We start from the raw sequence: 24,884 nt of genomic DNA, 5'->3' as shown, positions 1-24,884 counted from the left end.
TTCAGTTCGGTCCACCGCACTGCAGTCCAATTGATCCAGCCTACCCCACTCCAGTCCACCCCATTCCAATCTACTAAAGTCCACCCCAATCCAATGCATCCACCCCACCACCCTCCAGTCCACCCCACCTCAAAGCAATCCTCTCCAATCCACCCCAATCCAATACAACACACCCTTCCCCAATCCAGTCCACCCACCCCCCTCCATCCCACTGCAGCTCACCACTCCCCGTTCCTGTCCACCCGCCCCATTTCAGTCCGCTCAAGCCACCCCACCCCATTCCAATTCACTGCATTCCACTCTGATCCACCAACTCTGTCCCAATCCACCTCACTCCAATCCATCCAGCCTGCCTCACTCCAATCCATGCAGTGCACCCCACTCCAAACCACCCCACCCTATCAGAGCTGCTGAAGGGTTTAACAGTTTGATTAAATCTGTAATTCATTCTTCAACCTCAGCCATGAATGGTGCAAACTTGGCAGGCCGATGTAAGACACCTTGATTGGGACTGAGGTATGGAGTAGGATAGCAGCTGTTGACCTAAGAGAGGCTATGTTGTTGTGTGTGGAGCTGTCAAGCTTTTTGAGGAGTTGATGGTGAAAGGAGGAGCTATCGATTCCTGGTAGGTCAAGAATAACATTTTAGGTTAAGTATTTATTTTCCATTTGGAAATTAAATTTTCCTTTCCTATAAGGTGGTTTTTTTGGCTACTGCCTGCTGAGAAATCCTCTGAGAGGTACAGCTGTCTTGCATGTGTTCTTGTTCCACCCACCTGCCTACCTCCCTCACTCCCTCCCAGCCTTTAATAAGTAGGAGGTCATCGAGTGGTTTGTTCTGAAATGATGGGGAAGGTTGTTTTGTTTCTTCCGAGTTGGGTGGTAGGCATGTCACCAATAAAAGAGGCCCTTGCTTCTCATATTTATGCCGGGATGGTGGACTGAGAGCAGTTTGACTGTAGAGGAGGCAGGACATGTATTTCTGAAGTCTACTGATCTTTTTAGACCACGACACACTGCAGTCCTAAGATAAATAGAGAACTTTACTCTAAAGTTTGTCTCAGGTGGCTGTACAAAATCAGCTCCGCTCCTGGTATCTACACTGTATGACTCTAGAAAGAAAACTATGTAATCAATTGTTTTTTAATTTGGGGAAATACAGCCTCTTCAATATATAATTTGAATTTAACCCACTTCTCTATTGAGCCCTAGGGTGTTCTTCGTAAGTTGAGGTTACACTAACCTCTTTGCATTGGTTCCATTGTACACCCTAGCTGTGTCTGAAATCACAAGACTGGTGGAAGCAAATATAATCATAGCCTAAAATACCTCTCGTAGCAAAGGCCAAGCTATTGGGTTTTCCCCCACTGTCTTAAATACTGAACACACCTCCACCAGTACACCAGATCCAACCAGTATTGCAGGCTTATTTGTGAGGAGTTGTGATATGAGCAAAACACTCTTATCAACAAATAAAAATACTAACTTGCTAATTCAATTTTAAGTGTTCCTCATGTATTATTATTGCTTTCTGAGCTCTGCTTTAAGTGAATAAGTTGATGAAGTGTACCTCTCATAGTACTACCTACGCTTTTTAATTGTTTAGCCATATTAGTAGGTGATGGTAATATTGTCCTCATCCAGACTAATGTAGTCAATTTGCACTCTTGTAATCATGAATTTGGATTATTGGAACACTCACAATGATGCCCCAAGTGTAGAAGCAAACTCTAATGTTTTCATCATTGAACCCACTCCTTTTGAATACAATTCAATATTGCTCCTGCATTTTAGTGTCCCATCCTGGGTGTGATTTGTGTTTGCAGGATATGTACGTTTTTCACTTTGTCAACACCACCACCAAATTGTGAAACCTGCATTGTAAGACATGTTTTTCTGATTTTGTTTTCAGCTCATATTGGGGCTCATGGTGGGGGGCTCATGATCCTAGAGTTTTATTTCACAGAGTGGTTGGTACTCCTGATCGGTGTCAATAATACCACACCCACTCAATAAATGTACCCTGTGGTATTTGTATTTAATACGTGCAGTAGTAACTCAAGAGATACTAGGGTAGTCAGTACAATCCCTTGTGATTTTTCCCTTTAATATTTCTCTACCCCTACTCTCCTACCCTTATGTTACCATTTCACCTTGAACCCAAGAAAGAGAGCTACTGTAAACTCAAAAGTGAATTGGGATTGTGATAGTTTCAAGAAGATAAGTAAACAGCCTTTGTACATTCCTCCACCATTCTATGTCAAACTCACAACCCTCGAAGACAGATACATTTGACAGATAAATAGCTATTGCTTCACGTTACTGACAGCATGCCCCCACAAACCTATTCAGGCTCAACTCACTAATGGAAACCTCAAAACTATTTGAAGCCAGAAAAACACCCCCAAAAGACACAGCAGCACTAATTATCCTGCCAACAAATTCTGATGGAGATAAAAATGTATTTCATCAGTATATGCCTTTACATAGTGATTACCAAAAATAATCAAGCAAAGATAAATTGAGAAGAAAAGGTAGTCTTCACATTTTGCTTATGGCCAGGTGCTCAAGTATCAGAAGCCTGGCATTCTGAAATCCTCTTCTGCAAATTAAAGATCTACAATTTCAGAAGATAAAGAATCTGGGGCAGATTTGATGTATAGTCTCCCTATTAGGTATTTGCTGTCATTAAGTCTTTCTAATGAGGGATATATTGCTTGGTGTTCTGTTAAACTCAGCCCCTTTAGAGATTAGATCTCAATGTTTGTCCGAAGAGTATCAATCTGACTTTATGTATCAGTACTCGGTGTGTGTATGTATATGTATGTATACGAGTGTGTGTGTGTGTGTGTGTGTGTGTATATGTATGTATGTATATATGTGTATATATATATATATATATTGTGTTGTTTACAGCTTGAACCTGACTATGAATCACCAAAGGGTGAACTATATTGGGGAAGAGGTTTTGCTGTGGGGAGTGCATCAAAGTGAAATTACACGGAGCTTCCAAGCAGTACCACAAGTTAGCTTAGCTTAAAAGAAGCCCAGCGACAGGCAGTGAAGTGCCATGATGAGCTTGAAGTAGGATATAACTTCTTTTTTTTTTGTCCTGGTGTCTCCAAGAAATATTTGAGTGTTAGGTGATTAATATCGGTTGCAGGGTTTCATGTGTCTGATGGCTTAGTGGGCTAATGCATCCACTGTAGGTACTTCGTCCCATGTCTGAATCCCTATGGGTTCACCTAGCGCTTCTTCCTCCTGAGATACGTAAATTTAGTACCAATGAGTCGGGTAGCCAAATAAATCTTTTGTTGGTACCAAGAAACCCATTGCGGTGAATGTACAGTTTTCAGTTACCTTTGTTTTGCAAGTGCTTTTTTTATTTATGTGCTTTTTTCTCTGTCTCTTACCACTGATCTAGCTTGAAGAGCAAGCTGAGCAGATCCGTTCCAAGTCTAATCTCCTGCAGATCGAAAGAGAAAAGTTGCAGATGGAACTCAGTCACAAACGGGCCCGAATTGAATTGGAAAAGGCTGCCACTACCAGTGCCAGGAATTACGAGGTAGGTATGCTCATGTCTGGTAATGTACTGTCTATGAATTGATGCACAAAAATGGATATGGTATGACTGCATGAGTAAGGTTGTTTTTCCATCTTTATAGCACTGATTTATTTTTTTACTCCCTCAGATAATGAGTCTTTGCTAACCTTCAATGACTTTCCGTCTGAATCTTCAATTAGTATTTATTTTGGAAATGTATACACGTACAAGTCCCTAGTAAATGTTACCCCGGATACCTAGGGTATCGGTACTAAGGAGGGTCCCTAAGGGATGCATCATGTATTGTGCCACCCTAAGGGACCCCTCACCACACTCATGCAGACTGCCGTTGCAGGCTGTGTGACATAGTGCAGACAAAAATGAAAAGATTACATGGCATACATGCTGTGTGCAATGCCTGCAGACACTATATGCAATATATGTAAGTCACACCTACAGTAGCCCTTACAGCCCTAAGGCAGGGTGCATTATACTGTATGTGGACATCTTGCATGAGTAGGTATGCCCTTATGATGTCTAAGTAAATTCTTAGACATTATTAGTGAACAGGGAAGCCATCTTAAGGTTTCTATTGGGAACTGGTAAAAATGAGTTTCCCAGCTACTTAATGGCTTCACTGGAACCTATGGTGTATGGTATCAAACACCTTGTATGATTAAATCCACACTGATTTTAGTGAAAAATTGATTGATACTTGCATCCAGTGGGTACTTGGAGGTACCCCCTGAAACCCACTAGTGCTCTAGTGCACTGGCTGACTGATACAATCCAACCTGCCACCCCAGGCAGGTCTCTGACCCCCTGTAGGTGAGAGTGTACATTCTCGGTGGGCAGAAACTGCCTGCTCCAGAGGAAGGTGTTCACACCACCTCCAGCACAATATTTAGTGATTTAGCATGCCAAGGCCAAGGATATCAAAGTCTCTACCGCCATGGCTATGCGACTCCTCCCCCCCCCCATCCCCCACCCCGCGCCCCTCAGACAGAGGAGGCCACCTCCTGCCCTGAGGCTCATTTGGCACCAGGACAGAGGGGGAATTAGCTCTGCTAAGAGGCATGGAGTACACTCAGGTCAGACACACCCCTAAGTTGAGCTGCCGGATGTGCTCCACTCCAGTAACATTCTGCCATCTTGGTAAAGGCTGAATTTAGGAAAATGTGACTGGGTTATGCCCACTTCCCTTAGGAAATGGTCATATAGGGGGCCTAGTGACCCCAAAGGTGGGTAGCCCTTTGGCTACTACTGTCTACTCCCCTAACACCTCTACATTTAGAATTTAGGGGAGGGGCTCCCTGAATCCAGAACTTCAGATTCCACTGACTAAAAGGAGAGGACACTAAAGAGCCGAACCCATGCCAGAAAAGAAGACTGCTGTTGATTTTTGGTGCCAAACCTTGTCTGCGGCACAGAAACTCGACAGTTGTAAAGACCTGACTCGTCCTGCAGCTGTGCATCCTCCACCAGCCCCAGAGGCTTGCCATCTCTTCGCCAAGCAGCCAGCAACTCCCTAGGAGTAGGGAATATACTTGTCTGCTGGCACCAACTGGGACGTCTGGTTTAAAGAAGATGCTGTCCACGGGGCCCACTCAGTAGTAACCGTCCAGGAGAAGGTCGGCACACTCCTGGAGGACGGAACTCTCTCCCTGCCAAGCCTGAAGATGCCAGGGCCTCCAAAAGCCTGTCTGCCCCAATCCCCAAGGAACTAGGTCCTTGTCGCGACCACAGCTTTTTGAAAGTCCAACCTGGACTCCAGCGACGGCCAGTCGACAAGGGACATCAGCACCACAGAGGCCAGCCCCAAGAGTGGCCCAGCTGTTCTGTTTTTGTTCCCCTTGCATGTCCTGACTTAAAACAATGAGTGCCTTGACGCCCAAAAGCCAACCAACTACAAATACTTTGCACCTGAGCCACCCGGCCTGGGCCTCAGGAAACTGACTGCTTTCTAATGTTCCCAGGACCCTCACGACCGAGCCACCTGTTGGGAGCACCTGGACTTGTCCCCAAGTCACACTTTGCAGCCTACTTCCATGTGCCCTCCCCTTCTTTTCTACCGCATAGCATGCAAGGCTACCAACCCGTTCAGCACCCCTGCACCTGGACTTACCAGGGCAGATACAACCGATCTGCTGGTGGAACTTTAGTCCTTGTCCTCTACCACCTCACGACAAAAAAGGGACCCACGGAAACGCGTTGCCAGTACATGTATGCAATGAATGTTCTTTCTCCCATAGGAAAGCATTATGCGTAATAACACACTTTTGGTTAACACTGCTGAAACTGTTAAGTCTATTCTGAAAAAGTACTTGCATATTTACAAAGTTCTTGGTTTCAAAAGATACATTAAAAATACCAGTTATTTTTCAAAATATATTAAAAATACCCGTTATTTTTCTAAATTGGTGTGGATCTTCTTATGTAGTGTGTGTATATTTTATTGACTCTGTGTGCAACAAATGTCTAACACTTCTCTCTGACAAGCCTAAGGCTGCTCGACCACTGTACCCCAGATAGAGCACTGTGGGATTGCTAGAGCAAGTCTCTGTCTAATTATAAGGGATACCTGGACTCTTTACACAGCATACCTCTTCTTGGTATACTATATAAGGACACCTCTCCTAAAGGTAGAAGTGACAGGTTTAGTCTCAAAAGAATTGTAATTTAAACCTATTTTTAAATAGTAAAGTCTGATTTTTAAGTCACAATTCTGAAAATGGCAATTTTAGAAAGTTGGCATTTTCCTGTCCCGATCATTTGGTGCCTGCAGTCTGTGTTCTGGGTCATAAGACTGTAATTAACATGACAGCCAGCTGATGTGTATTCCTTCTGGACAGCGAGAAAAAGGGGGGCTAGGTATTGACAGGATAGGCTGTCTTGGAGCCTTGGTGGGGCAAGGTATTTAGGTTCCAGAAACTAGATGTTGAAGGGCCTAGACGTTGTTCCCATTTCGTAAGCTGGCACTGGGTATAAACATTGGATTCTTAGACCAACACTTCAGTTTATTTCTGGACCTGGAAAGGACCCCAAAAGTACTACCTTGTACTTCAGAGGACTGCCCTGCTGCTCGAGACCTGCTTACATTAATTGGAGACATTTGGCTAGCCCAATAGTAGAGTTGTATGTCCATGAGATCTAGGTTTCCATCATAGAAACTGCCCACAGGTTTGTGGAATGCAATTCTCTTTGCCTTCTCAATCATAGGAATTTGACAATTGACGATTGCAGTGTTTGAAAGCATGAGTTTGGGTTGTCACATGGTAATGATATCATTTTAAACAGGGCCTCTCTACCTGCTATTTTAAGAGGCAGGGATTCTCAGGTGGATATGTTATGAGAATATTCACAACATATCCACCTGAGGGAGAGGGGGGTGCAATGTTCAGGTCCCAGGCTGTACGCCTAATTGGTGATCTGTGCACACGTATTTAAAATGCTGACCACCCCTCCCTTCCCAACTCATAGTACATTGGCCTTTGTCTTCATGTGCCCTGCTTATTGGACTGTATGCGGATTTACTCCAGTTAACCTTCAGACAAGATGCATCAGAGTAGAACTGAAGCATTTTCAACCTAGGAAACCAATTTACGAAACTAGGAAATTAGTTCTCTGGGTCGCTGAGAAACAGGAGGACATCATCTGTATACACCGATATTCTTTCTTTCTGTTGAACGGACCATTGGATACTGCAATGTGCATTTCGACCTTATACACTTGCCAGTGTTTCCATGACAGTGCAAAAAGGAGGTGGCGAGAGGGGCCAGTCCTGTTGTGTGTCCCTTTCAACTGTGAAAACAGGATAATATCCCGTTTACTCTGACCATAAGACTGCCACTTTTAACCTATATGACTGAAGTGGAGAAAGAACCATCTTAGGTATTAATCAATTTTATCCCAAAAGTTCAAAGAATATGACATATTCAGAAGGGTGTGAAAACTCAGTGACTTGGGCCTTCCCTTGTTTGATAAATTGTAATTGAACTCCTTATCCATTTACATTGTGCTGCCTCTAAGCTTAAGAAGTCTTATGCTGCTATATGTTGTCAAAAATAAGAATTTTGTACTTTGCGGCTGAAGTTCCAATATATTTGTTTTTTTTTATCTTCTCTTTAAAAAAATAAAAAAAAAAAATAGGGAAAGTTCTGTTTTTCTTTCCTTGCTAAAACAGTATAATCTGCACAAAGCATACATGGGACAAAAGTGCCTCTTATAGGCCAAATGACTGTGCTCACCGTGAAGGTGTACAGGAAAACCAATGCACATTTTGTGACAAAGGTGACGTAAAGATAGACTGCCTTTGTGCGTCAACTTAAAGGAGCATGCAACGGAAGCTATCAGAAGTTGGCTCTGTATGCACTATTTCTAAGTAAGGAATATTATGCACAGAGTCCAAGGGTTCCCCTTAGAGGTAAGATAGTGGCAAAAAGAGATAATACTAATGCTCTATTTTGTGGTAGTGTGGTCGAGCAGTAGGCTTATCAAAGGAATAGTGTTAAGCATTTGTTGTACATACACACAGGCAATAAATGAGGAACACACACTCGGAGACAATTCCAGGCCAATAGGTTTTTGTATAGAAAAATATATTTTCTTAGTTTATTTTAAGAACCACAGGTTCAAATTCTACATATAATATCTCATTTGAAAGGTATTGCATGTAAGTACTTAAGGAACTTTGAATAATCACAATAGCATATATACTTTTCACATAAAACACATATAGCTATTTTAAAAGTGGACACTGCAATTTTCAACAGTTCCTGGGGGAGGTAAGTTATTGTTAGTTCTTGCAGGTAAGTAAACCACCTCCGGGGTTCAAATTGGGGTCCAAGGTAGCCCACTGTTGGGGGTTCAGAGCAACCCCAAAGTCACCACACCAGCAGCTCAGGGCCGGTCAGGTGCAGAGGTCAAAGAGGTGCCCAAAACACATAGGCTTCAATGGAGAAGGGGGTGCCCCGGTTCCAGTCTGCCAGCAGGTAAGTACCCGCGTCTTCGGAGGGCATACCAGGGGGGTTTTGTAGGGCACCGGGGGGGACACAAGTTAGCACAAAAAGTACACCCTCAGCAGCGCGGGGGCGGCCGGGTGCAGTGTGCAAACACGCGTCGGGTTTTCAATAGGTTTCAATGAGAGACCAAGGGGTCTCTTCAGCGTTGCAGGCAGGCAAGGGGGGGGGCTCCTCTGGGTAGCCACCACCTGGGCAAGGGAGAGGGCCTCCTGGGGGTCACTCCTGCACTGGAGTTCCGATCCTTCAGGTCCTGGGGGCTACGGGTGCAGGGTCTTTTCCAGGCGTCGGGATTTCAGAGTCAGGCAGTCGCGGTCAGGGGGAGCCTCGGGATTCCCTCTGCAGTTGTCGCTGTGGGGGCTCAGGGGGGACAACTTTGGTTACTCACAGTCTTGGAGTCGCCGGGGGGTCCTCCCTGTAGCGTTGTTTCTTCACCAGTCGAGTCGGGGTCGCCGGGTGCAGTGTTGCATGTCTCACGCTTCTTGCGGGGATTGCAGGGGTCTTTAAATCTGCTCCTCTGGAAACAAAGTTGCAGTCTTTGTTGAACAGGGCCGCTGTCCTCTGGAGTTTCTTGGTCTTTTGAAAGCAGGGCAGTCCTCTGAGGATTCAGAGGTCGCTGGTCCTGGGGAAAGCGTCGCTGGAGCAGTTTTCTTCTGAAGGAGGGAGACAGGCCGGTAGGGCTGGGGCCAAAGCAGTTGGTGTCTCCGTCTTCTCTGCAGGGGTTTTTCAGCTCAGCAGTCCTCTTCTTCGTAAGTTGCAGGAATCTAAATTCTTAGGTTCAGGGGAGCCCTTAAATACTAAATTTAAGGGCGTATTTAGGTCTGGGGGGTTAGTAGCCAATGGCTACTAGCCTTGAGGGTGGGTACACCCTCTTTGTGCCTCCTCCCAAGGGGAGGGGGTCACATTCCTATCCCTATTGGGGGAATCCCCCAAGATGGAGGATTTCTAAAAGTTAGTCACTTCAGCTCAGGACACCTTAGGGGCTGTCCTGACTGGCCAATGACTCCTCCTTGTTATTCTCATTATTTCCTCCGGCCTTGCCGCCAAAAGTGGGGCCGTGGCCGGAGGGGGCAGGCAACTCCACTAGCTGGAGTGCCCTGTGGTGCTGGAACAAAGGGGGTGAGCCTTTGAGGCTCACCGCCAGGTGTTACAGCTCCTGCCTGGGGAGGTGTTAGCATCTCCACCCAGTGCAGGCTTTGTTACTGGCCACAGAGTGACAAAGGCACTCTCCCCATGTGGCCAGCAACATGTCTCGAGTGTGGCAGGCTGCTAAAACCAGTCAGCCTACACAGGTAGTTGGTTAAGGTTTCAGGGGGCACCTCTACGGTGTCCTCTGGGGTGTATTTTACAATAAAATGTACACTGGCATCAGTGTGCATTTATTGTGCTGAGAAGTTTGATACCAAACTTCCCAGCTTTCAGTGTAGCCATTATGGTGCTGTGGAGTTCGTGTTTGACAGACTCCCAGACCATATACTCTTATGGCTACCCTGCACTTACAATGTCTAAGGTTTGGCTTAGACACTGTAGGGGCACAGTGCTCATGCACTGGTGCCCTCACCTATGGTATAGTGCACCCTGCCTTAGGGCTGTAAGGCCTGCTAGAGGGGTGACTTATCTATACTGCATAGGCAGTGTGAGGTTGGCATGGCACCCTGAGGGGAGTGCCATGTCGACTTACTCGTTTTGTCCTCACTAGCACACACAAGCTGGCAAGCAGTGTGTCTGTGCTGAGTGAGGGGTCCCCAGGGTGGCATAAGGTATGTTGCAGCCCTTAGAGACCTTCCCTGGCATCAGGGCCCTTGGCATCAGGGCCCTTGGTACCAGGGGTACCAGTTACAAGGGATGCCAGGGTGTGCCAAGTGTGAAAACAAAAGTACAGGTTAGGGTGCTGGGGCCTGGTTAGCAGGCCTCAGCACACTTTCAATTCAAAACATAGCATCCGCAAAGGCAAAAAGTCAGGGGGTATCCATGCCAAGGAGGCATTTCCTTACAGAAGCATATTGCTAGAACATAAGATACTTGATTATCTCTCTGGGAGAGATGACTTCTCGAGCATATAAAAGGTCATATGCATTAGACAGAGGACTTTGAATTCCTTCCTTTTTAACTGTGAAATAGTGAAGTTTCCTTCTAGCAGCTATCACATGGTTGTATTTGTTTCCCTCAGTTGCTGCAAAGTATGGTACTTAGTAACTGTAGCATCAGTGCGTTTATGTACCGGGTATTACCATGATCGATGGACATTCGCATGATCAATGCACAATAGCACACAGGGCGTTATATCAGTCACAGTACATAAAAGCAGGACACAGTTACTGCAATTGTTTGATCTTCCAATGTCTGCTTTTCATTAATCCACTTGACCAATGATTTGACCATTGTGTGCTGTGTTAGGTGAAATAGAAAGTAGTCGGCGGTGCAGGCTGTCACTGATTTCTATCCCGACCTGCCAGTGACTATTTGGTTTTACTCCCATTAGGTTTAAGAGGTTTGCACTAACAGGTTTTGTAGGCCATCTAAGCCGTTACTGAGATTTACTAGTAATTTGGCATCCTCCCCATTAATCGGAATAATAAACTGGGTGTCATCAGCATATATGGGTACATATAATCTATGCCTTGTAATCAGATGTGGATAGTAAACAATAATGGTAATAATGAAGAGTGTTGCGGGGCCCTACATAAAAACAGGAAGTATCCCTGCACAGTATTGTGGCAGAGACGGAAATAGTTTACTGTTTGGTAGAAGAGATGGAAACCAATTGGCAACAATTACAAATTTGCTTCAAAATCTCTGTATTGGGAAGGAATGGTCCACAGCATCAAATGTGACTGAAAGGTCCAATACAATGAGTCTGGCTGTGTCCCTATAATCCTCATTCTCATTTTATCCACACCAGGTTGTAGTGCCATTTTTAAATACCTCTGCCCAAGCAAAAAAACAAATGCTAAGAGTCCAGTGTCTGATTCCTGCAATTCTAGCATTAACTAACTACATGGCCTTTGTTCTCTGAACGTTTCACCAAAAGTTGTAGCCAGATTATGGAATGGCAGGTGTCAACAATTATGATATCTAACTTGCCTTTGTTGAGAGAGGGTAGTCATAAGTTTAGATGGTGTTCTCCCATAATATACCAATTTTAATACTGACTTGTATGACTACTAATATACAGTCAAGGATGTGTAGTTAAGAATAGTAAAATAAACGTACTACAAATGCTGACATTGACGATATATTGGTAGTCGATATTTTGGAGTTTATATGTGCAGTTTTCTATTACTTGACCTTGATATTGTGTTGCGTTACCCTCCAGTTTTTCAGTTAACTGGATGTTTGGGCATGTCATTTGGAGAATTTGAGTTGATTCTTTTGAGGCACCAAACAACTAGATGAGATGACACCTACTGAAAGACTGGCCAGATAGCTTAACCTGTAGTGATGTATGTTGGGATCACCAAAGGAAGGGGTGACATTTTTCTTCTTTAAGCACCCTGGTACAGTACTTAAGGTTTTTTTTTTTTCTTTTTTTTTTTTTTTTTTTTTTTAAAAATATAGAACTGCACGTTCTTCCCAAAAGTGGTCAAGTTCTTATTCTTAAAATATGAAAAACCTTTGTGGTCAGTAGGCCTGCCTGATGGTCCACTTTGACTTCTTAAACTGGTATTTTTACAATGCTTAAAGATGTAATTATTAACGCTCCACTGGCCCAAACAAATCCAGTCTAGTGAAATGCAACTACGCTATTTTCTTTTTTCATAAGTGCCTGTTTACAAGACTTAAATTGTGTATTGTTAGTCAACAGTCTGTACTGCATATTCAACAGCCCTCTGAAGGTTTCTGTTTACCACTCTTTGATTCCACTATAAGGAAACAGCCATAGTGTTGTTCTCTTGGAAACATGGCAAGAGTAGCTCTTTTTTGAACAGTTAAACAATTCTAAGGTAGTGCTATCAATCCAGATCACCCAGATTTCTAGCCAATCTAGCAATATTCCAATAATTTGTCTTACAATTGAGCCAGAACCCTTGTTAAAACTGCTTGTTGATCTAGAAGTGTTCAAACCAGTCTGTGTTTATCTAATTAGTAGCAAACTATTCTCAAAGACATTTTAAAACTGTACAGGGAATTGAATACCGTCTCGTTACTCTGATTCTACAATAGCAGGCAGAAGCGCAGTCTTAGACCCTCACCTGCAAACATTAATAGAACAATAATTAATGATACATTTGTAAGGCTTTTTTTTTTTTTCTTTTTTTTTTTTTAGGGGAACTTCCTTGGTTTTTAGCTTGGGATGCCTGCCTTTTACTGGAATCAAATTGTGCACCCGCATTAGATGTAGCTTTTGCATAAATGCTTTCATACAGACCTTAGAATGGCTCTTTAAGTAGCTACCGGAACCCGTATTAATCAGACCACTAGCTATGGCATCCATAACAAGCACTGACTTCATCAAATTTTGTTGCCAGTGGATGGGAACTTTACTTAAATCACAAACAGTGCTCTCATTTGTGACTATATAACCACTTACAAAGGAGTGGTTGAATCTGATCCTGCAACTCCGATCTGTCACTTTATTCATTAGGGATTAAAGAGATTTAAGTTGATCTTTCCATAGCTGTGGGGCACCTTCGTAAATGGAGCACATCAAAGATGACCAATTGTTGGCAATAGACCACATTTCAGATATTTCACCAGGGAACTGGTGGACTCTAGAGTATGGGTATTTATCCTGCTGTTGTTGTGTTTGCTACGCTTGCATACCTTTTTGTTTCTTGCAGCTCTATGGAAGAAAGTCAGGCATCTTGTTTATTTTTTGTTTTTTTTCTTATAAACTAGTGGACTGCAACCCATGTTTTTTTTGTTTTTAAAGGGAGGGTACCACCCTCTGCCTCTGCTGTTTGCCCCTTTATGAAGGGTGCTCCCTCTTGCCACCCTGCCAGGCTATTTCACCATCTGCAGCATTGTTTGTTTACGCGATGCAGTGTAGTCGGCTAAATGCCTCTTGGGAGGAAAGAGGGGGTCTCAAAGGTTGCATATTTTGTCCACTGCTATAGGATGCAACATGATTATTCTCGTTTGCTTCAAATTGGATTGCAATATTTGTAACTGACTAAGCGCAACCAGATCCCAAGCCTGTTGTCGAGGTCGCTCTGGTTAACTTTGCTTGGTAATATGTGCTGGGTGGGGGCTATGGGTGTGGGTTCATTTTCTTTATATTGACGAATGATGTTGCACAAATGGTCTTCGCAATGTGCAGTTACTGCAAATTTAAAATATTCTGCTACATCGCCATAACTAGCAGTTTAAAACCAATCATCTCTTTCATCAAGGCTGCTTGAGCTCTGCTGAGGTGGCTGAAATGTTTGGGGGGGGTTACATTACAGTCTCATACGTTGGACCCTCTTTACAATCCACTGTGATGCTATCAATTGGTGAGTGTGGGTCCTGCCTTTTATACAAAATATGAGATTTTTCTTTTACAGGGCACCACACTTCCCCAAAATAAATTTTGGCTTGGGTTTTGGTTATATGAATAGCCTTTTTTAGTTATGGCCGCTACTGTAAGAGTGGGTAATAGGTTTAAAGTTTTCCCCCATCTCCCTGTCAACGTCAATTTCCACTTAATGTAATAAACTATTTTTTTTATAACACAATGGTATTACTTTTAGCCAACCTCTCAACAAATACAAAGGGAAAACCATAAGCAATAAAGTTAGAGATGAGAGATGTCAAACTATAATATGTGCACCTCCACTCCCTGCACCTCACAATCAACGATTCATGACAAATACAAAGTATTTCTCAGCTATGTTGGGAGTACTGCAATGCAAGATCCCCAGGGTATACTGTATCATGCTCAAAACAATAAATATAACCCTTTAATATATGACTTTGGTTTTAGAATCTGGTGTCTTGCTCTAAAAAAATCTTTCCTGATATTTTTAAAAGTGACAATCTCTCTGTTCCCTCTAATTGCATCTGCAGACCAGGAAACCAAGGTTTGCTCAAAAGGCATTTCCTAGGCCTCTACACGACTGAGTCGTCTAGCAGTTGTCTTGAGTTACCTCCTTCACTTAGTGCTCTGCTTTTTTAACCTTTTTCAGCGAGAGGCAGATCGTAACCAGGATCTGCTCAATCGTATAAAGCAACTGCAGGACAAAGAAACTGAAGCCAAGAATAAGCTGGTCGAACAGATTGAGATGAATAAGACTTTCAAGAAGAGCATGGAGGCACAGAGCAAGAAGCTGATGGAGAAGGAGAGTAAACTGTCTGAAGCTAACAAGGTAAAGGTTGTGCCTTAAGAGGTTGAAGTCATGAGGGAGTCACTAGTCTTACTGATTTTGAATCATTTTGTTGAAGTATAGCCTGTCAATATATTGTATCTGTGAGGGTTCCTTATTTTGTGGGAACCTTCCCAACTATGTCTAAAATGTGGGGGATTGGTAGCAAACAATGAATACCAGGCCTATCTAAAATGCCCTCTTGTAGCATGGACCATTACATTAAAGGTGCCCCTGATTGTTTACCATGATCTACTGAACTTCATTGCTCAGTTTGTGGTACTGTGTTCATTCCAGTAGCTTATGGCACAATAACAAATTTCCTAGCTATCTTAACGGAAAGTTTCAATTCTATTAAAGACACAGAGGCAAGGATTAGGCTTTACTTTCGCCAGTTTATTTGCCAGCAGCCATTAACTTTATGCAGATAACAGTAAACCACATTTCCCATAAGACCTTGGGAAAAGAAAAGACAACTGTCCATCCAATCAGAGTTCTGCATCTCCGATATTGTTCACTGTAGACCGTCTATAATTCTCTTTCTTCCTTCGACACAGCCAAGATTCCTGTGTTAATCTAGTTTAGTGGATTCCGTCCCTACGAATAAAGTCATAACATAAGATTCTGGAATCATATGGCTAGGACTCCAACTTCAACCAATAATAACAGTTGATTATATATGTCTATGTAATTGAACAACCTTGAAGACAACTATATACCTGAATTTATACATTGAAAGGATTGTGATATGAAGAAAACTGTCATACCTTGATGGGTGCGCATCCTAACCATGTTAGGAGAAAGGGTGGGCTAATCTTCACGTCCGTATCTTCAATACAATTGAAACTTTTTGTTATGATAGCTAGGAAATTTTTCATTCTAAGTCAGGACCCAGAAGCGAGGGTTAGGTTAGTTTAAAGCTTTCTCACCACTAAGGTTGCCAAATTCGAGACTGAATTAAAGTAAAATATTTTAAAAGTAGAATCCGAAAACCAATCTGCTGCATTGAGGAGGTCCTCTTATCTTACACCCAAAGAAAAAGCTTTAGATACCCTGTCTCCTTGTGCGGAGTGAGCTCTAGATCAGAAAATATCAATACTAGCCTCCTGCGTAGTCCGTCTGACTCAACTGGCAATAGTAGGGGAAGAAACTGCTTTGCGAGGCTATCAACAATTGCCTTTCCCCTGGAGGGCGTAATTCGTCTGTCATAGACTTGTAAGCTTTAATTGCCTTAACCACCCATAGTTTTGGAATGTCTGGGAATGCAGGATATGACACAAATTTTGAATTACTCTTGGTTCTTCGAGAAATACAAAAAGAAACCAGTTTTGGGTGTAAATACTCTACCTTTTTAATATCCAGAGCCCTTACATCTGAAACTTTCCAGCAAGAAATCGGGCACAAAAGAGTGGCTAACTTTGCCGACAGTTGTTTTCGGGACAAATATTTATTCGCAGGCCATGACTTGAAAAGGTTCAAAACCTTGTTCATGTCCCACAAGGGGTGGAATAACTAGGTTTGAGTGGTGTTGATAACCTAATGCCCCTCAGGAGCTTGCAGACCAAAGGATGCTCCTCCACCGGATGGCCATCTATCAGCAAATGACCAGCCAAAATAGCCGATCGTAACGTATTGATTGATCTGTAGGCTAGACCATCAGAGGCCAAAGCTACCAAGAAATTCAAAATCTGGATATCTGCCCCCAAGGGATCCAGTTGTTGAAGACACCAACCCAGCCATTGTGGCCATGCAGAATGATATCTCTTATTTGTACTGTCTGCCCAGGCTTTGGCGAGTAGAGATGCAGCCTCTCGTGAAATGCCTGGAACTTTCCAACGTTCCTGATAATCTTCCAAGCGATGTGACAAAGCGATCCCGCTAAGACAGGTGATGATGGTTGTCTTGGGGATCCTGGAGTAGATCCTGAAATAGGGGAAGAGGGATTGGAAAATCCCAAGAAAGTTCCATCTGAGCAGGAAACCAGACCTGAGACCTCCAAAGAGTAGTGATCACCACTAAGTCTGCCCGCTGTCACCAGACTTGAGTAAATTAATCTAATTATCATTACGAATGATGGAAACGCATAACCCGGCTCCTTGCTCCAATTCTGGAGAAACGCATCTGTTGCCATTGTATTAGGATCCAGACACCAACTGCAGTATATGCCCAGTTGGAGGGCCAGGTGAGAGGCAAAGAGTTCTATGGAGAACTGTCCTCAATGATCCTGGATCTGATGAAACATACTCGGGTGTAGTTTCCACTAACTGGAATCAGTCCAGTGCCTGGATTGCTGATCTGCCACTTGATTGGACCTCCCCCAGACATGTTCTGCCGGAACTGAGATCTCGTTTTCCAGGCAATAATTCCAGAACGTTCGAGCCAGATCTGAAGGGGTTTTCTACTTGGTACCATGTTATGATGCATGAGGGCTCCATGTGAGGGTTCCATGCATTATTAGTCGCGAGCAGTGAGGGGGGGGGAGAATTTGATTACTGGCGGTTGGAGGAGTCGGAGCGGGAGCATAATGCCGGGTTGTGTGTTTTGATGAATAAACTTACCATCGAAGCTACTGGTACTTTTGATGTTTATTCACAACATGTTTGGTGACGAGGTGTCTCATACACATCCTGGGTTGGCTGGACGCTTCGTGACAGGCTTCACTGCCTGATTTCTCTGGACGACTGGATCGCTGAGAGCCAAGTGGTGACTGCCGTTGTGGACGTGGTTTTGGGAGCATTCTACGGCGGCCATCTTACAAGTTTATAAAAAAGGAATAAGAGAACTCCACTCCAATCTATGCTTAATTCTGTATCTAGGGAGGGACCCGCAATCCTGGGTTGGATGCACCAGTTTGACCTGAATATTATATTAAACCCCAGATCCCTTAATCAGGTACTTGTGGTAGACAAACTCACTCTGGGAAAAGTCTTAACTGAAGTGAAAAATGTGTTTGGCAAGGAATTGGGGTCCCTTAAAGGGTACGTTCATGAAGTTAAAATGAAGTTGGATGCTGCTCCAGTGCAGCATAAACTAAGGCATGTGCCACTGTCAGTTCGTGAGGGTGTAAAGAAACTTTTGGCAGAGATGTTGGAAGATGGAGTCATTGAGCCTGTTGAGGCTTCAGAGTGGGTATCGCCTGTGGTTATCACTAAGAAGGCGGATGGTCGTCTAAGGTTTTGTGTTGGCATGCGCTCTGTCAACCTGAATATTGTAGTTGATGTATTTCCGCTTCCCAATATAATTGAGTTGCTTACTTTGGTGAAGGATAAGAAATATTTTTTTTAACTGGATTTATGGCGCGCATATCATCAAATAAGGTTACATGAAAACTCGAAATCACTTACCACATTCATAACTTCAGAAGGGACATTTCAATTCACTTGCTTGCCGTTTGGACTGGCATCCGCTGCCAATGTTTTTCACCTTGCGCCTAGTATTAAGAAAGCTGGAAGAACACGGTCTAACACTTAGTCAGGAGAAATGCACCTTGTTGGTCGAGGAGGTATTTGGGCTATAGTGAGGCTATGGGTTCAATCAGACCTAAGTGCTCCTTGTGGCAAACGCCCCCCCAGCAATAGCCCTTCTCAATTTTGTACTTTCACCTTTGGGATTATTTTAGCTGCTGGAATCTCTGAAACTGCCTCTAGTGCCCCGGCGGCATGGGTAGCTCCTTGTGGGATAGAAATTTCCGAATCTGGAGGGATCTTGCATTGTCCTCTGTGGGAGTCTGTTCCTCTAGCGGAGGCTTAGATGAAGGTGTGGCTGGTCAAGCGCGCCCCTACTACGACCGGCAAAAACACTGGGTGTAAACATCTTCCTAATAGAGATTTGGGCTTTGTCAAGGGATTGGAACGTGTTCACAAACTTGCCCAGCTCCTGAATAAATGGGTCCCCAAACAGATTACCGTGGGCTACGGGCCCCTCTTCCAAAGTCGCTAGATCACCCAATTTTGGATCTACTTTGATCAAAAGAGATCTGCGCTGCACTGTCGAGATCTCACAGTTGGCATTTCAGAGGAAGACGATGGCTCTTTGAGCCCAGTTATACAGGGTATCTGGGGAGACTTGGGAGCTAGATGCCTTGGCACCCGCCGTCATATCCAGTATTTTAGATAAGGGTCCTCTCCATCCAAGGGTTTGTCCTGACAAGAGTGCCAGAAATGGCCTGCACCCTTTTTGGAGTTGTGAACAAATTTTGCAAGGAAGGTGGCCATTTTAACGTCTATATTCGGGGGGTGAGGGCCACCTTACCTTCCAAAGAGGGTCTAGGGCATTCAGCCAGCATACAGTTCCTCACTAATAGTCTGCCTGCTATATACAAGGCCACTTTGATCCCAACTGGACCCCATTCTGCGGAGCACGGATGTAGAAGGTCATCTGGGTTCAACATATCAGTCGTGATCCGGGGAACTGGGTCCCCCGAGGGACCATCATGGGACACGCTTGTTTTTCCAGTCGGATGCCAAGACCTACTAGGGCCCCCATCCCCATCAAAGGTGTTGGGAGAGTCATCCCCGTCTCCAGGGTCAGTGGGGTAAGGACGGGGGCAAGGGATCGCTGGAGGTGATGGGGGAGGGGTTCAGAAAGGAGTTGCACAGATTTTTTGAGGCACTCAAAGGCATCTAGATTGACCCTTATGTCCTCTGTACGCTTGCACTTACTATCTGGTTTGGGATCAGCTAGCTGCCCTGGAGGTTTAGAGGTCTTTGCCCGAGAAGTATCTTCCCTTGATTTGAGTTTTTTTTTAGCATTGCAACAGTAACTGCGGATTTTTCTTCTCCAAGGCTGCCATTAATTGGGTAACCACTTTGAATATGGAAGCGTCCATGACTTGGCAAAATTCTTCTTCAATATTAAGGTAATTAACACCCTCCTCAATATAGGCCTCTGTGTCTTCAGAACCTTCCATGGGAGCATTTAGCTCAGGGATATTGAGGCTAGTGCTAAGGAAAGTAAGTCCAAAGGTAAGTTAGAGTGGCTGGTATTAACTGGGATAAAGCCCAGAAGGTATTTTAGTATTCCCTAGGGGAATTGATGAATGTAGGCCCTGGGAATAACGCCCTCTCTTAACGAGCTTGGTGTGCCGCCTTGGACTTGTCCCATTAAAACACCTGAATCAGAAAGTCTTACGCCCCAGGAGGCTCTTATTTTCCACAGGAACTCCCCCTCCACCCACAGCGAAATGCAGCTGGACGTGTTTCACTCTGACAAGCGAGTGAAATTAACACCCTGGCTGGCTGGACCTGTGGAGTGCGTTGATAATAGTGCACTGCCACCACCTAGCGATCGGTGGCCCACATCACGCACTAGATCCTGCAAGAGGGAGAGTGGCTGCGAAAGGAGCGTTCAGAACGTTCCCACGGCCGCGCTGGACAGTATAAAGCAATAAGCCGGACACGCACAGAATCAACAATATAAACTTAAAGCAGCATATACCACAGCAGAAAAGAGGACTCTCATACTCCGTATAGCCGCAAGATTGTAACACAATAAATGTATTGCTAACAGGACATACTCATCTGCATAAAGTTAATGGCTGCTGGAGAATACAGTGGAGAAAGTAAAGCCTAATCCTCGTCTCCGGGTCCTGACATAGAATTCCTAGCGAGGGCTGGGTGTTGCTGAATTGATCAATCTGGGGACTCAAACAGGCATTGTAGATAAAGGTGCTGTTTCTTTACATGTGTGATACAGGTATTTTGCTGACAAATCTCTTGTCCAGTGTAGGAAGCTGGCTATCTATGTAGTGTACCAATGAAAAGGGAAACTATGCAGAGAGTCCAGCCGACCATTATTGGCTCACAAGGTTTAAAAATAATGACCCTAAATTCTCTTTTGTGGTAGTGTGAGTGAGCAGTTAGGCTTATCAAAGGGTAGTGCGAAGCATTTGTTGAACACACAGAGTCAATGTTAACCTGTGGGGAAAATATACACTGCTCAGGGTCACTTGCAGTCGACTTTTAGGAGTGTTCTTCTGGACTTAAAGTAAATAGGGGCCAAGTGCTCTTGAACCACCAGCAGTGTCGGGTTACCTACCATGGTTTGTCCGGGTGCAGAGGTGCTCCTAGTGGTGATAGCCTCGGATGCTACACAGGAAAGTCAATGGGAGCAGTACCTTTTAAGAAAAGGCCTGCAAGTGGGGACTGGGTAACCAATCCGGCTGAACCAACGCAGGCACTCAGTTCTTAAGAGTCTCCGATCCGCAGAGCCAGGGTCATTTCTCTCGAGGCCAGGCTGGGGAGCTTGGGTGCAGAGGTGTTTTGTCAGATTGGTTCCTGGTGTTAAAAGGCTCTCATTTCTTGAAGTGTACCTGGAGATGGGGGAGAACAAGGCGGCCAAACCACTCTCAGGGTTGGCCTCATTGATGCCGACATCCCTCGTTTGTAGGTCGGTCTTGGCGGTTTGGTGTCTGGTTGGACACTAAACAAGCCTTGGTTTTGGCAGCTGGTAGTGGTAGGGCTGGCAGGGAGGCACTGGGCAGGCTCAACGTCTTGAAGTCAGGCTAGGTCGATGGGGCTGCAGTCCTGGACAATTGGGATCCTCCTCCAGAAAAGCTACTCCCTTGGTGGACTGAATGGTCAGCAAAACTGAGAACCGATTAGTCGCAGTTGGTGTCTGCTGGTGCAGGGAAGGCAAATGCTGACTCGGGGAGGAAGTGCTGGCAGTCCTCCACGGCTCTGGGTGGATGCACAGCTGCAGGACGAGTCCAGTCTTTGTAATTGTCGGGATAGGAGTGGGCAGGCAGGATTTTGCGCCAAGCCCTCAGCCAGTCCTAAGTTCTTGCGTCTTTGGCTCTTCCTTGTCCTTCTCTTTGTAGCGACACAATTCTGATGTCCTAGTCTCGGGGGGGCAACTAAATACTGAATTTAGGGGAGTGTAGGGTAGTAGCCAGTGGGCTACTCAATTCTGGGGTGACGACCCCCTGTATGATCACTTCCTGTTTGGAGTGAGCCTAACCCAGTCCCAAAATTCCTAGTTCCACCAAAAACAAGATGGTGGAAACCTTCCATCGTGGAGCCCATCAGGCTGCCCTCCCTAGGGTGTGACTAGCCTGGTAGTGCAGCACACCTTCCCGAGTAGCTAATTTCCCTCCTGTCCTGGTGCCAACTGGGCCTCCGGGCAGGGGGTTACCTCTTCCAGGTCTGGGAGGAGCCAGGGTTGCATATCAAAGGTGGAAGGGACTTCGAAATACCTGGCCTTGGTATACAGATTTACTAGCCTTACTCCAGAGCAGGCATTGTTTCTGGCCTCTGAGAGCACTGGCTCTTACCTGCAGTGGATCAGAAACATGTCTGTGGTGGCAGGCTGGTCGGTACCATTCAGCCAGCACACTAGAGGACTAGTAGGTTTCAGGGGGGAGGGGGAGGGGAGGTACCTCTAAGGTTCCCTCTGGGTGCATTCCACAATTAATCTAAGACTTGCATTGGGTTGTGTTTGAAACTGGTCTGTATATGCTATATCAAATGCGATATAGTGTGCCCAGAGTCCAGGGTTTCCCCAGAGGCTTAACAGAGGCTAAAGTAGATAATACTAATGCTCTCTTTTGTGGTAGTGTGGTTGAGCAGTTAGGTTTATCAGAGGGTAGTGCAAAGCATTTTTTTGTACACACACGGGCAATAAAAGAAGCACACACTCAGTGCCTAACTCCAGGCCAATTGTTTTTGTATAGCAAACCTATATTTTGTTACTTTATTTCTAGAACCACAAGATTCAGGTTGCAGGTAAGTACATTTGCAAGTAAGTATCCAACATATGTATCTTTGTTTCAAATTGGAAAGTTATATGGTTTTCAAATAAATAGCAATAATCTGTTTTAAAAGTTGAGACTGCAATTTTCAGAAACTGTTCTAGGAGGAAGAAAAGTTAGCACAGATTTTGAGGTAAGCACAAGACTTACAGTTCCAGTTTCCGGGGGTTAGGATGTCCGCAGGTTGGGGTTCAAGGTAACCCCAAACACTCACCAATAGCAACACTTGGCCGGCCGGGTGAAGAGGTCAAATTTGAGGTTGATTTAACATGGGCTCAATGGAGATTGGGGTCACTTGGAATCAGGCCTGCTTGCAGGTAAGTACCCGTGTCTTCGGAGGAGAGACCTGGGTGGGTTCGGAGGAGAACCAAGGGTGCGGTCGGTCGGTCGGTCACACACACACACACACACACACACACTCACTCACTCACTCACTCACAGGTGCAGGGCGCAAACAAAGTGTCGGCTCCCAATGCTTTCCCATAAGAGGACCCAGGGGGACACAAAGATGCTGCAGGTGAAGAGACTGGACAAGGAAGAGGGCTGCCTGCTGGACTTTGCTGTATCGAAGGTTGGATTCCCCAAGGCCAGGGGGCTCGAGTGCATGGGTACCTTTTTGTTTGGAATCTCCGTCCAGATCTGTCGCGGCATTGTTGTGTTGGACAGGAGGGGTCAACCCAGGGTGGACACTAGGTCGGAATCACCTGGGGACCAGCTCTAGTTGGTAGGACCGCCCGGACATGGGCTGTGGGAGTTGGGTGCAGAGTGGGCAGGATTCACGGATCCAGGTGGGTTCTGGAGTCCTTAGAGTTTCTTTCTGGACAGAGCCGCTGTCCACGGGAGTTCTTGGTCCTCTGGTTGTGCAAGCAGTCCTCTTGAGGCTTTTAAGAGGTAGCTGGTCTGCGTCATCTTCTAGTTGCAGGGCTTCAGAAGATGAAGACTAGGGATGGGGCCTGTAAAGAAATGGCTCCCTGTTGCAGTTACCCCCCACTTTTTGCCCGATACTGATGCTGACTTGACTGAGAAGTGTGCTGGGACCCTGCTAACCAGGCCCCAGCACCAGTGTTCTTTCATCTAAAATGTACCATTGTTTCCACAATTGGCACAACCCTGGCACCTAGGTAAGTCCCTTGTAACTGGTACCCCTGGTACCAAGGGCCCTGATGCCAGGGAAGGTCTCTAAGGGCTGCAGAATGTCTTATGCAACCCTAGGGACCCCTCACTCAGCACAGACACACTGCTTGCCAGCTTGTGTGTGCTGGTGGGGAGAAAATGACTAAGTCGACATGGCACTCCCCTCAGGGTGTCATGCCAACCTCACACTGCCTGTGGCATAGGTAAGTCACCCCTCTAGCAGGCCTTACAGCCCTAAGGCAGGGTGCACTATACCACAGGTGAGGGCATAGGTGCATGAGCACTATGCCCCTACAGTGTCTAAGCAAAACCTTAGACATTGTAAGTGCAGGGTAGCCATAAGAGTATATGGGCTGGGAGTCTGTCAAAAACGAACTCCACAGCTCCATAATGGCTACACTGAATACTGGGAAGTTTAGTATCAAACTTCTCAGAATAATAAACCCACACTGATGCCAGTGTTGGATTTATTAAAAAATGCACACAGAGGGCCTCTTAGAGATGCCCCCTGTATTTTACCCAATTGTTCAGTGCAGGACTGACTGGTCTGTGCCAGCCTGCTGCTGAGAGACGAGTTTCTGACCTCATGCGGTGAGAGCCTTTGTGCTCTCTGAGGACAGAAACAAAGCCTGCTCTTGGTGGAGGTGCTTCACACCTCCCCCCTGCAGGAACTGTAACACCTAGCAGTGAGCTTCAAAGGCTCAAGCTTCGTGTTACCATGCCCCAGGGCACTCCAGCTAGTGGAGATGCCCGCCTCCTGGACCCAGCCCCCACTTTTGGCGGCAAGTCCAGGAGAGATAATGAGAAAAACAAGGAGGAGTCACTGGCCAGTCAGGACAGCCCCTAAGGTGTCCTGAGCTGAGGTGACTCTGACTTTTAGAAATCCTCCATCTTGCAGATGGAGGATTCCCCCAATAGGAATAGGGATGTGCCCCCCTCCCCTTGGGAGGAGGCACAAAGAGGGTGTACCCACCCTCAGGGCTAGTAGCCATTGGCTACTAAGCCCCCAGACCTAAACACGCCCTTAAATTTAGTATTTAAGGGCTCCCCTGAACCTAAGAATTTAGATTCCTGAAACTACCAGAAGAAGAAGACTGCTGAGCTGAAAAACCCCTGCAGAGGAAGAACAGAAGACACCAACTGCTTTGGCCCCAGACT

General features: G+C 45.3%; 1 protein-coding gene across 3 annotated transcripts in view; it reads left to right on the top strand.

Moving 5' to 3' along the window:
* Window positions 1–24,884, top strand: part of MAD1L1 (mitotic arrest deficient 1 like 1) — a 1,860,878-nt gene that overhangs the window by 33,725 nt on the left and 1,802,269 nt on the right. For all 3 annotated transcript variants that reach the window (XM_069209930.1, XM_069209931.1, XM_069209929.1), the window contains 2 exons: window positions 3,424–3,564; window positions 14,669–14,848. In XM_069209930.1, coding sequence (XP_069066031.1) covers window positions 3,424–3,564; window positions 14,669–14,848 — 321 coding nt within the window. The remainder of the gene's footprint in view (window positions 1–3,423; window positions 3,565–14,668; window positions 14,849–24,884) is intronic.

Source organism: Pleurodeles waltl, chromosome 10 (genome assembly GCF_031143425.1).
Source record: "Pleurodeles waltl isolate 20211129_DDA chromosome 10, aPleWal1.hap1.20221129, whole genome shotgun sequence".
NCBI classification, from domain to species: domain Eukaryota; kingdom Metazoa; phylum Chordata; class Amphibia; order Caudata; family Salamandridae; genus Pleurodeles; species Pleurodeles waltl.
This window is presented reverse-complemented; position numbering and strand designations above follow the sequence as displayed.